The 14,025-nt window shown below is 36.6% G+C and overlaps 1 protein-coding gene across 1 annotated transcript in view; it reads left to right on the forward strand.

Annotated features, from left to right (window-relative positions):
• The window catches only part of TTC39B (tetratricopeptide repeat domain 39B), a 76,167-nt gene that overhangs the window by 19,914 nt on the left and 42,228 nt on the right, over window positions 1-14,025 (forward strand). Inside the window, exon 2 of the mRNA XM_041485580.1 lies at window positions 5,758-5,792. Within this exon, the coding sequence (XP_041341514.1) occupies window positions 5,758-5,792 (35 nt within the window). The remainder of the gene's footprint in view (window positions 1-5,757; window positions 5,793-14,025) is intronic.

Consider the following 14,025-nt stretch of genomic DNA (forward strand, 5'->3'; position numbering starts at 1 on the left):
ATTTTTAACATAGTCCTGGCTAAGGAGAAAAAAACAGTCACAAAATTTCATAACAGAAAGGTGGGGGGGAAGTGTATATATTTATAATGCTGTTCCATTCGATAATAAGAGTATGTGGTGACTGCTGGCTTAGAGAAGCTGTTTGGAAAATGGTGTCCTTGTTGAAATTGTGAGAAATGACCCTCACTTTTAAAATTTTAAAAGGTTTATTAAACCTGAACAAAAATGACAACAAAGGACTGAGTACGGAAAAATTGCAGCGCTGGGAGTCCCTGTGACTGTCAGCCACATGCTCCTCTATAAAATGGATGCTCTGCCTTTTATAGCCTTAGCACCCTCCCAAAGTTTTGTCAGTCAACTCCTTCTCTGCCATCCATTGGTGGAGATCACTTTCTTGCATCTTGATTGGAGGTCAGGTGTTGTTACACTGCGCCTCCTGGTAAAAGCGGGCCTTCTCCAAATGTCCTGACTACTAAGGCTATTACAAGGGGGCGGGAAAAGAGGGCTATGGGAGGACATATTACAATAACATCACTACACATTTTAACATCCACATAATATCTACCTCTTAATTGTGAGAGCCAGCTATTACATTACTCATCTATAACAAAATGAAGACTATATGGAAGGTCTTCTGTAGTCTCCATTCATATTATAAGCATTGTAGGTCAGTTTCTTCTTCTACTCACCCATTGTCTCTTCCCATGGTTGCATGTTCTTCCTGTGTTCAGTATTACCGAGGGAAAAGAGGTTTCATGCATACTCCCACATGCAATGTATATGCTAGTGCTATTTTGGCTGACTCTGCCAACTTTTAGCCAGGGTCAATAGGAAGCCTTTCCTGTAATTTTAGAAAGCTGCTTCTGAGCTTGTCAGCTAAGTTTTATTTAAAATCCCTTAAGTCCTGTGGGATGAATCCACATACATAATGATAACTTTAACGTGAACACAGTGAAAGGCGTGTTATCCTTTCTTTTTGGTTGAGAAAATTTAGACCTCTCAGAGAAGCCTTTTTCTCTTCATGTAGAATTCAGTCACCAAGTTCCAGACTGGTAACTGAGCTTTCCATGGGCAGCTGCAGGCAGTGAGTATGTAGGGCAGCATGCCTGAGGCCAGAGACTGGATTTCCTGTGCATTGCGTTCACTTAGCATTGACTGCTTTTTTGAGAAGAAGGATGGTGTGAGACTGCATTACAAAAGACAAAAGTGTAAAAAAGTAGTTAGATGTACTCATCCTTGAACAGAAGTTTTGACGAAAGCATCTTGAAGTTCCTGTTCTTGCTAAATATGCAGCTGTCTTCATAGATGCCCATGCTTTGCAATATCTTAATATGTGGGTTTCCCAAGGAGGGTGTTACAGATAAGTTTATGGTTTTTCAAGTCGCTTTAAACTATTGTTTATTTAATACTGACAAAATAGAGTTGTGACAAGGACAAGTAATGTGATAGAGCAATAATATTAAGTGCTGGGTAGGAAATCATTATCATGTGGTCTCATCTATCTGTTAAATTAATAAGGACCCTTACTCATGTTATGTTTATATTTTTGAGATAATGCTTTTGGTGGGGCTTTGTTTCCTTTGCTCAATCAGTATGGACTCCAAACTGTGGCTGGTGTATCTACATACTATTTGATTTAGTTTTTTTAAATAATGTTGTTTTCAGTGGGGAGAAGCTAGATGCTTCGTACCCTACTTGGTAGTCATATCATAAATCTGAATTTTAAAGGAATAGTTTAGATTGATTAAATTGGCTTGCTTCACTTGGAAAAGAGCAGTGTTTAGACACTTAGCTTGATAAAACATTTAGTGAACTTAAAACAACAGTTTAGGAGTCACGGGATATAGTCTGAAATTTCCTTAGAGTTGATTTGTGATGAATGTGGAAAAAAGTAGAGTTCACATTTGATGCAAGGATCTCTAATAAGCAAGGCAAGAAGTTGCTTCTTCTTTCTTCCAGTGCATTAGAACAAAAGTGTAGGTAATAACTGATAAATGTTCTTATACTTGTTGAAGAGCCTCCCTTGTGTGCTGCTTTTGAGAAGTTTGAGAGTTGAGTGTCTGCTGTGAGTTTCTGCTCTCATTGTTAGAGTGCAGGAACTCTTCTGTTTTTCTGCATTAGTACACTGTGTCCATTTATGTCTCTGATTTTCACTTTCTTTGCTTCACAAAACATATTAGTATCTCTAGGTTATGTGAACTTAAAATTGTTTTTAAGCCTGCTGGCATCTTGAAAAGGATACATCATAAAGATTTAAAGAAATAATGCAATTATCAAACAAAACAAAAGACTGTGCGATTCAATAAACATAATTTTGAGACAGCTTTATTTTGCTAAATCTTGTGCTAATCATTTTCGGGTATCTGTGGAAAAGTCTGAGTCATGCCATCTAGTGGCAGTTTTACATATATTTATATGTTTTAAATTCTTGGATGGCCGTGTACTCTGGAAAAAGTGCACTAAAAATCTGGATTGCTGCATTAACCAGCATTGTATTGAGCAAGACAGTTGTCAGACTGTTTCTCTTGGTTCTAGTTTACATGCTCATGTATTTCTTTTTCTGAGTAGAATGTCTGAAAAAAGGCTTTGTTGTCCTTTTTGTGGATTTTACTACAGTTCATATTTCCTGAAGATTTCTGCTCTACGTATGTCCTGTGGACAGGACACCATTATAACAAGGACATACTGGAGCAGGAACTTTGGGACCTGCTGCAGGACAAACCTGGATCAGGCGAAGGAAATTAATAAAGGACTGCATCCACCTCAGTCTCTTCAGCCATGTAAATAATGGAAGTGGTGTTCTGTGCTGAAGTGTGGAGGTCACATTGAGTCTTGAAGGAACTTGCTGTGTCCAATGCCTGAAAGTGCCCTTTGTTTGTGCTAAGTAAAAACACTTTCCTTGCATTAAATAGCCTGCTTTGCTGTAGACTGAAATAAACAAGCACCTCTGGAAACTGTTGTGGTTTCTCAGCTGTGTCAGCTGCAACTTGCAGTCCTGGAATGAGCATTCAAAAATAGAAACTTTACTAGGCTTTAATTGAATGCACAAGAATGTGTCTGTCCATGTTTTTGGTCTCCTTCTGTACTTTGAAGAGCAGACAAACTTTATCAATTATTTGATTTTATTTTTTGTATTGTCATATGCATACGTGTACACATTTATATATTAAATACAGCCTTAGGCCTTTAAGATGCAGTGTATTTTATGTAACACTTCACTCAATTTTTTTTGTTGAATGGGCTTCATTTACAAGTAGATTTTAACAGACTACTGGAAAAAAAGTGAATATGTTCTGAGCACATTTTAAATAATTTGTTTCTTGGTAGGTATGTGATCACTCCTAGAACTTGGGGATCAGGGAGAAGCTCTTCTGGTTACCTCTGTTTCAGTCCTTTTCTTTACACCTTAGGATGATGTCACTTTTTTGTTGTAATGGGCATGGAATGGAGTAGAAAATGGCTGGGCTTCTCTTCTACTTCCCCCAGTTTTTTTCTGAGAGTCTGTAGAGTCAACTGCAATCTTGTATAAGTCTGTGGAAATGGGACCAAGATACCAATTTGAATACTTTCTAATACTCATTTTGCGTGCAGTGGGAATGGAAAATGTCAGAAAAAAACTTTTGGTTTTTTGGTTTTTTTGGTTTTTTTTTTTTTTTTTTTTTTTTTTTAACATAGAAGCTGCCTTCAGTTACATTGTTTTTAGCTCCTTCAAGGAATCCTTGAAAGGCTGTGACTATGCCTTGGTGTTCGGGGAAAAACACTAAGGTTGTACTTCATCCTTTTAAATGTTTGGACAGCCATTTGAACAGTGTGAATGACAGGAATCAAAACTCAGAAGCCACCAGGCAAAGGAGGTGTTTAGCTAGACAGAATGCAAATTCTCGCTCTATTTCTTCCTGTATGTAGGTGCTGCCCTTGTGTGAAGGTTTGAAAGAGCCTGCAAAAGGTTCACGTCACAGATATTTTTTTCATGTGAATTTCTAGTCATTACCATTCTTTATTAAGTACTTGACAGTTTAAAGTACATTGACCTTTGCTTTTCAGGTTTGTTTTCTTAGGAGAAATGGAATTATGCTCAAAAAGCTATAAGTATGTATTGCTTGTTTATTCTGCTGAATTTCTTCTCTTGTCTCCAGAAATGTCTAAAGGAGGCAACTAGTCTTTAGTGAAGGAGCTTATTACAAGACTGGTGACTTCTATCAGTGTCTGGGGTGAGACATGGGTAACAGAATTTCTATTCAGGATGTTCCTGTTGGTTTCTATTCAGCTTTTTGAAACTCCGGTTCTCCACAGATCAGGAGGATCATTTAACTGGCTTTTTCTGAGTTCTTTGAATTGACTTTTTCTGAGTTCCTTTAAGCTTCCCCTGTCCTTGGCACTCTTGTTGAGCCCACTCGTGAAATTCTGCTTTAGTTCCCCTCATTCCAAGATAGACAGTGAGGTGCTGTGGCATGCATAAAGAAGGACATGGAAATGGTGAAGTGTCTGGAGGACAAATCCTGTGGGGAGGGGCTGAGGGTGTTTAGCCTGGTTTTAGAAAAGACTCCAGAGAGTTCTTATGACTCTCTACAGCTAACTGAAAAGGTTTGTATGGAAATGGGGGTTAATCTCCTCCAGGTATCTTCCTGGGATGTGTTAAAAATCTGTTCCATCATGCTTCCAGTTTTTCTTAAGGAAAGAGCAGAAAGCTCACTTACAAGTAGGAAATAGTTTCTGAATGAAGAGTGACTGAGTAAGATAGCAGTCTTTGGCTCAGAAGAGAGGTGAGTTGGATGATGCAACAAAAGCTTTCAAAATTTTAGTGTCAAGGAAAGAGTAAGTATGAATTGATTCTTTACTGGTTTTGAATAAATAAAACTAGGAATTGTTAAACAAAGGTAGCTGGAGCCAGGTTCAAGTAGAAATTCTTACTTTGCACAAAATGGGTGTCAGGCTCATGGAATTCCTTACTAATGTTATAACTCATGAATAAAATGAAGTTGTGTATGGGATTGAGGAAATTGGACTGGTATTTGGAACAGAGATCTACTGAAAATCACAAGATGGTCAGACTGTATTTAGGCCTTGAATACCTGGAGTTGCCAGAGGCTGGAAGGTGTGAGGTGGAGAGGGATATGTGAGGGCCATTTGCTCCAAGATCCCAATTTTGGAGTTGAGCTGTTCTGCTCATTTTCACATTTGTGCATTTCTTCCTTTATTTCAATTTGAAATTTGAACCTGGGTTGAAAGAGCTCTGAATCTAGGTGGAAAGAAACAACTTCTAGATTTCTGGACTAAGCTGTTCACATAACAGCTTTTAATGAGGGAGCTGGCTGTATGTGCATGCTATCTGTCATGCATTCCAGACCTCTTGTATGTACTCTGGCCAACCTGCATAACAGGTATATGCACAGAACACCTTTTGTTTCATGTGTAGATCATACTGTTCAGCTAGCGCATCCTGAATATGTGACGTGTGCTGCACAGACTCCTGAGGCATAAGCCTGAATTGCCTTCTGTGATTTACACGGTGGAAGCTTAGAATCTAAAAAGGAAAAGATCTTCGGTTTAATTCAGCTGTAGTCTGATGTAATAGGCCCTTAGGAAATCTCTCTGTATAATGATTTGCAGTGAAAGCTTAGCAAACCGTCAGTAGACTGTTACTATTCTGATGATTACTGTCTGTTGCAGAAGTAAGTGCTATCTGGTAATGGTAAATTTCTGCTGTGTTACAAAACATATACACATTTGATTGAAACTTCTTTTTTCCTTCTGCAGGAAAACTTTGAAGATGCCTACGAAAACATCCCTGTGTAAGTAGAATTTTTTAAAATGTGTGTTTGTTGAAACTCCTTATACAGAAATAGAATACTGCGTGCACACCATTCCAGGGAAACATAATTTTATATACACTGACTACATTCACATTTTTCAGAGCAGTTTAAGTCCTCAAGAGTTGAGAAACAGAAGTATGATTAGGTCAATATATGTGATGAAATATTTGTCAACACACGTGAAAATTGTAAGGAATTAAACCAGGAAATCTAATAACTGAGTTACATACTGACAGCTCCAGACATTTTTGTGTGGTGAAAATGTAGACACTTAACATTATTAGAAAAATTTTGGATCATATGTTATGATCCATCAAAGCAAGATTTTCAAATGGAAGTTGCTGTGTCTTATAATATACTGCTGCACAGATGTTTTCCCCTAATGGAGTGAGATGGTCACTTCTCTAGTTAAGATCTCATGCTGGAGCAACACATGTGATGAAAACACATTATGCTGTAAGTGGTTTTAGTTTTTCTCCAGAATTTTATTGCATTTTTATGCCATGAAACACATGAGGAGGAGGCTTCTGCTGATATCCTCAGATTGCTGAAACACTTCTAGAAGCACTGCTTCCAGCAGTAGGTTTGGACTGAGCTTCATGGCCAAAACATGCATGGTTTTGGCAAATTGTATTTTACACATTGCCAGACCCTCTGTTTGTATCTAACCTAGAATAGTAAGGTCTGATCTGTGTAGAACTGAGAAAAATTAAACTTTGTTTCTTGACGCTCAGAAGGAAACAAGAACCTGATATGTTCAAGTTGAGAGTTCTTTATGTTAAAGATTGCTCATTCTTCCTTGCCTGCCTTGCAGTTTGTCTATGATTGGATAACTTATCTCTTTGGCTGCTGTTTTCCCATGGGACAGGGACGAGAGTAACTTTGAAATACTGTATGAGAATATTTATCCAATGTTCATTTGTTCTATAAGAAAGTGGTTTTGTTGTTTTCTGTTGATGTCTGAGCTGGGCATGATTGTTTATTTTTGGCACACAGAGCTTTGATTTGTTCTTCCTGAACATCTCTGTTCATAGCTGTCTTACAGATACGCTTTTTATAACAGAAGTTAGGATGTCAGTTTATTCTGGCTGATATTGCTTCCATCTGCAATAAGGGTTGTATAGAAGAGTCAGTGAAAGATGGTAGAGAGAATATCAACAGGACAAAAAGTTGTGTTGTTACTTAACATGACATTGAACATAGCGAATGTGTATATTCTATCTGGGCAGGATTCTTCACTGGATTAGACTCCCCTTTCTCAAATTCTTTCAAAGATATGGCTATTTAAAAAAATGTTCCTAAGGAACTGAAAAAATCTTAGAATCTTTCTTGAAATGCTTTGATTGTAGTTTTCACATGATGTTAGTAGTTTGCCTGAGGGAAAGCTTTTTGTAAATCTAATGCCGTACTAGTTGTTCCTGACCTTTCCCTATCTATGAACTGAGAATGAATTGTAGTTTTTTCATTACTATATTGAAACAATGAATGGCCAGAGGTTTAATCTTCTGGGAAGTTGTGTCTATTTTTTTGATTTTGCTGTTGTTAATATTCACTTTCATAATTTTTCTGTGTCAGTGTTTCATTCTCCCTTATTTTGGATAGGAAGGCGGCATTGTTAGAGCTCTGTGATGATATACCTGGCATTGGTTTGAGTGCTTTATTGCAGTTAGTTATATCCTATTTAATTTAACTAAAATGGACCTTTTTTATAGGGAGTTTGGTCAACAAAGACTCATGTTTACTTTTGAGATCAGTTTGGGTTCAGATTCTGTCAGATCATCATGTTGGTTTAGAGGATTGGGAAAGAATGTGTAACAACCAGATCTTCATAGTATTTCACACACCACTCTGCAATTCTTAGTGTAAAATATGTACAGAGTAACATGGCTCTGTATTTTGCACCAGTAGATGCTAGTGAATGGTTTTGCTAATCCAACTTGACTTCAACTGGCTTTATTCTTTAAATATTTCTGCTTACTGATAGATATCAGATTGTGTAGGTTAGATGAGTTACCTTAATATGGTAAAATCCTTCCTTAAGTCTCGTGTGTTCTGTCTGAGGGCAGGCGCAGGAGGAAATCAGTCTTTGCTCCAGTGGTTTAAATGTATTAGATTCTCTGTCTAGACTCTTTTGTCATCTTCTACTCATGGTAGTTACTGTAGATATAAACAGGCACTCCAAAACATGTAATGATCAGAAAATACTTGCTTTGTAGAAAGATGAAAAAAACCTTTAAATAGAGTTATTTACTGTAAGTTTTGTTCACTGGTACTAAAGCTGAAGAAGGACTATTACAGTAGGTCACTCTGCTATTTTACTTAGGGCAAGCACTAGCATTTTATATCTTCTCTGCCAACAAAAGTAACGGAGTTTTCAAAATCCTGGTTTGATAGTAACACTTGATAGACCATCTCTTCAGCCTTCCAAAGATAATAGGTGAAGTGTATGTCAAAGTAAATTCACCATTTCCTGTTTGTGTTAACTCAGAGCTAGCGTGATTGGCATATTCTGTTGTAAAAGGAACTGAGTAACTAGAGACCAACTGTGATTTCTGTTGTGGAAACAAGCCTCTGACAAGAAGTTTTATGGTGGTAGGCTGCGTTTTACTATTTTTGCACTGGAGTTTCTGCTTCCAAATTTTGGGCTGGCTGGATGTGTTTGACTAGTTGACCTAATGCCTGCCAAGCAGCTACAGGTACAAAAACATATGTAGACGGAACAGATTTTTGTGTGGTTTATGCTTACTAAAAATACCTCATCAATACCTAAATCTTACTGTGGAAAAACTACAACTTTAATTTCAGTCTAACTGAACAAGATAATTCTCTACTTATTTGATTTTTTTCAAAATATTTCTGCTACCTTAATTTTTACTCAAATATCTCTGAAAATCTCTTTGTAGAATGCCGATATTCATGTTTTCTGTTGCCAGACTGTAATTTTCTAAATTATATTGTCTTCAGCTTTACTACTAGATTGAAAGTGGTTTGAGTTCTCAACAGTTTTTAACCATCACTGTATTATGTTTAGCATGTACTCACCTTGCCGTTGCTGTTTTGATTTCTGTATGTATTTTGTCCTCTGAAGTTCTCAATTTGTTTAGAACATGTATGAAATATTATTCTGTTGGTATTTCTGTCCATCCTATTTTACTTACTGTTCCTTAAAATGTCATCCGTATGTGAAAATAATAAGTAATAAGCCATCAAGTTGTTTTGTTTGTCCATGCAATCTTAGATTGCCATGCAGTCTTTCTCTTTGAGATAAAGGCAAAGATAGTGCCTTTATTTACTAACCCAATATCAGAGGCTTATGTAAATGAATAGCAGCATTTAGAGCAATGATTATGATACGTATTATGATAGGTCTGTGAGTATGTAGATGCTGTGTATGAAGATGCTCTGTAGTTGTCTTTGGGAAGAAACACAATAGTCTGCCTGACTGCTGCATGCAGCTCATGTGCAGAGGAAGTCTTCATGTTGTGCTATTTTTATAGAATTTCAGACACCAGACCCTGTGTTATGTCATCAGTGGAAAGATAGTGAGATCTCATTTAAACATGTTTAAAACATAAAGTATTGGAAAAATGGGAGCTTGCATTCTGTAAGCAAAGCAGACAGATGATTTTTGATCAGGAATGGAACTCCTGGGGTTTTTTGTCTTTATCAATTTCAGCAAAAAGAAACATGCTTCATCGATTCTCTTTTGCATTTTCTTTGCCTACCCGAAGCTGTTTACTGTTAATCCTTGATCCTGCCAAAGCAGCTCTGTGTGGTATTACTGGGGTGATAGATTAAGGGCCAGAAGTGTTTAAGGAAGTTAGAGCAGGTTATCCTTGTAATCTTAGATGTGTAGTTAAGATTTCAGTTACACCTGCACATGTGAGTGTTTTGTCAGTGAATGAAATTGAACAGTTAAGGAAATGGCTCTAAATTTAAATTTTAATTTTAATTCAGGGAGCCAGCAACTTCTAGGAACAGTTCCTGTCTTCATAACTTTAACATCACATTTTTGCATTGTCTTGAGGTGGTGAGAAACAGCTGTGACAATTTAAATGATGAAAATTTTATTTTCTTACGTTTGACCCTCAAGGTTAGTGGAAAAAAGTTCCACTAAAGGCAGTTTTTGTGTCTAGAAGATAATATTTTCATAGCTGCATAAATATAAAAATATGACGCACTAGCTACTCTATATTGTGAGTTTCAAGATTTGAAAGATCAGTAATGATGCAGCACCCTTATCTCTCTAATCTTTCCGCACCCCAAACAGTTCTAAGATTATAGATTTTTAAATATGGAGAGGTTTCCATTGGTTACACATTTTCATGGTTACACACTTTCATGTGTAAATACCTGTTTATTCCCACTACAACTTTTGCCTATGCTGTAAGATTTCTTCATTTCAGTATGCTTGTATTTCAGTAGAAGATTCAGACCACATTGTGCTATTGTTTGTATTGGTACCTTCTGTTCACTTTGAAATGTGCATTTCTACTTATGTTCATAGCTCCTTAGAAAGTGAGGAGAGGAGGTAGACAAAAACTCAAAGTCAAACAAACCATTTCAGAGACATTGTACAAGAAGTGCCCAAAACTCTGCATGTTTTCCACACCCTGCTATTCTTTTTGCAAGCCTTTGCTGAAAGGCTGGTGCACAAAAAAGATACCACAGCATATTTTTCTGTTATCCCATATTCACCAAAAGAAACCTGTCTTAATTGAGCATAAATATTTCTTTGGTATTCTGTGGCTTGTTCTTTCATTACAAATAATTAACACTATGGCTTTAAATTCACATATTTTTAGGGTGGGACTTTCTGGAGACTTCTGGAATTTATTTAAGTGTTGTGTCGGAATCTTGATATTATGCTGGAATACATGATCATAACTGTGTTTTCTTTCTTTAAAGGTCTTTCAGGAAAGTAATGTTTGTTCTGTGCTTTAATAAAGACTGCATAACACTATTTGTAGCCCTGCAGCTCAGGAATTGCCTTCTTTGAATAACTTCTGAAACTTGGAAAGTGATGTAGAGTTTTGGATTTGTGGTGCAACCATTAAGATGTAAGTGCTTTAGGTGAGAAAATGGAAAGATGAGTTTTAACTCGTCAATGAAGACAAAGAATAAATTGGTCAGAATTTGTTGAGAAGTGGGATTGTTTTTAAGGAAAACAGATTGAAACTCAGATTTTCCTGTTTATTTTAAGGTATCAAAAAAAAAAAAAGTCCTGGTTTTTAATAGTGTTGCCCTGGTTGTTTGATTTGGTTACGTCATGTCCACCCCTTCCTTCCCTTCCCCTTCCCTAATGATTAAATGTCACAGAGTGTTTTGGGAATCAATCTTTGTGGAAGGTTTTAGTGTATGTGTATTAATTCATTTTTCTTTAAGTCAGTCCAGGGAAAACGTTTGAGCATGGACTGATATTTGCAGACAGAAAGGTTTTTTTTTGTCAGCTTTGTGGAAGTGTTCTCCTGACTCACTCAGCTTTTTCTAGAAAGTAGTTTCTGAGCCATCAAATGTGGACTGTCTGAAACTTACGCTGTGTTAAAAACAGAGCACTGTATGTTTTATGGGAAATTGAGTTGACTTCTTTGTGATTGGGCAACCTTGACTGAAACTTGTCTATTCTTCATGTGTAGGCACGGTCACAGAAATCCTGGTATTTTACTTTCCCTGCCCCTAATATTGCTAGCATATTAGCTGACAATGTGCATAAGCACTGCTTCAAATGGTGGACATGGTGGAGAACTTGGAGATGTATCTCTGAACTACTTCGTCTTTAACACTACTGGTTCAAGTTTTATGGAAAAGGTAGAATGTCCCGATTTTAAAGATGCTGTTGTCCATAAATTACAGGTGTCAGTCTCATCTCTGGAAGGTTTATGAAACCTTTTTCATCTGATCATAGCCCTTGGTTCCCATAGGTGTAGAAAATACTGTGCAATTCTTTCCTAGTATGTTACAAATAGGAATGTTTTAACAAAAGTAAATTGTTTAAATAAATTGGTTTGAAGTATTACTGCTGATACTTATTTCGCATGCACCTGAAATAAGTAAATGCAAACCTGTGGTTTCCTGCATTTTGCTTTAGAATATTTGTTTGAGCCATTTTTGTAGTAAATCTCAGTTCATAACTAAACACAGCTAGAGCTAGGTACTATTAGTTCAGTTAGTACAGCTTCAGAGAATACCTTTTGAAGGTAATAATGGAGGACATAGTTTAATTTTCTGCTGCTTAACTCCCATGTTCTGAGCTTTCATCATATCTCATCTCAAGAGATTAGACCAAGGGGGATACAACTATCTATGTTGTAACTGTTTTGCTTTTGACTCCTGCTTTCTTCTATTGCAGCTGATATTCATGAAGAGAACTGTTTTTTAACAGCTCTCTGTGTTAGTGATTTGTTTTGGTCATGGAACTCTAGATAAAAATTTGGATTTCTGTGGGAAAGAATGTTGAAGGGTTAATTTTAAAAAAAGTGATGTTTGAGTACTGTCAAATAAAGAAAAACAAGCATGAGCTAGTTAGTTTTCTTCAGTGTTCCTTGCTATAAACTCTAATATATTTGATCTGGTTTTCCTGCAGTTGCTTTAACATACTTTACTGCAGTTTCATTAGCATACTTTTCCTTTTCTGTCTGACTTTGTGTCGTCTTTTTTTTTTTTTTTTTTGGTGTGTGTTCAGGAAATACAAAGGTGACTCCTTTTTTGTCTCTAAATATAAATTACTTTGCTTTCCTCATGTCTCCATTTTCCCGTTGCAGTTAGGAGTGATGGATTAGAATTAGGCTGCAGCACAGATTGGTAGAATCTCCCAGCATCCACTTCCTGCAGAGGCATCAGCTTCCAGCATTGACTGTAGCTGCTGCCACTCTCACTGACATTTCTTTTGAATTCGGCTATGGAGAGTGCCTCTGTTGCCAGGTGCTGGCATGGAAACTTTTATTCTTTTTGCTTGATAACTCATTAATGAAACCTCATGGATATTGAGAAATAAAACAGAATCACTTTTCTCTTTATGCTTTTCTTTGTCTTTTTGCCTTTTTTTTTTTTTTTTTGTGTGCGTGTGTGTGCACTCACGGTAGAAAAGAGTGAAAGAAGCAGCACTTATTTTCACACAAGGACTGTATTTATATACCTGAAGTTAACTGAATTAATCCTGTAAGTATATTATCTCTGCCTGATAGTTCTTGAAATCATTAATGTGGTAGTAAGATTTATGGGATTTTGTCTGTGAAAATTTGCTTTAGAATGTATGTCAAAGTACAACATTGGTTTTTTATATAGATTTCCTTGAAGAAAAAGCAAAAACGATATATTCACAGTGTGATTATGAAGTAATTGTTTCTCCTCTGCACTCTGCAGTGGTGAACAATGCGTTTAGCGAGCAGAATCTTCTCTGCTGATGTCAGGGCTTAATCAGCTCAGATACTGTAGGTTGTAGAGCACTGCAAGGTGTGTATTTTGGGATGCCATTCTTTAAAATGTGGTAATTTAAGGACAGTATCAGACTTGGAGCTACTTTTTCCATTTATAGACTGTCTTCTGCTCCTGGTAGCTGTGCTGATTTAACCATTTGAGGTTATATAATTTTTTACTTAAACATAAATAATTTATTTAATGGGATGCAGTGAAGTGCTTTCAAAGTATTACATGTTAAGTATAATGCAGTGTGCTTTTAGAGACTTTAGTTATTTCAGAATACCTCCAGCATAGGCTGTAAGTTCACTATGTAATAAATTCAAATAATTTGGTTTGAAGTTTAGGAAGAGTGTCTTGCTAGGATCATGGTGTCCTAATTGTCTCTTTGGATCTGGGCCAGTATTTGTGTGACGCAGTGTTAGTCCCATAAACATCTGGCCTGATCTGGTGTCCTACTTGCAGCATGATCTTTATTTTTTTCCCATAGCAAGATAAGTGAAATTTTTATTCATTTAATGTAAAACTGCTGGTGAGCTGTTATTATTATTCATATATGCTAGCTCTTCAAGGAGGTTCCTTCTCAACCTATTTTCTTGTCAGCATGCCTTGTTTGGACCTACTTTCTAGCAGAAATGTTGAACAAATCAAAATTATGTATTTTTTATGGTGAACATCTACTTGTCTGTATCTACATGCTATATATTAAGTTTTGGCAGTATAACTCTCTGCCATATTCATATTTTTGTACACCGTATTGCATGCATTGACCTCAGCTTGATTATGTGATACAAAC

This window comes from Pyrgilauda ruficollis, unplaced genomic scaffold (assembly GCF_017590135.1).
Source record: "Pyrgilauda ruficollis isolate IOZ18807 unplaced genomic scaffold, ASM1759013v1 scaffold71, whole genome shotgun sequence".
Lineage (NCBI taxonomy): Eukaryota > Metazoa > Chordata > Aves > Passeriformes > Passeridae > Pyrgilauda > Pyrgilauda ruficollis.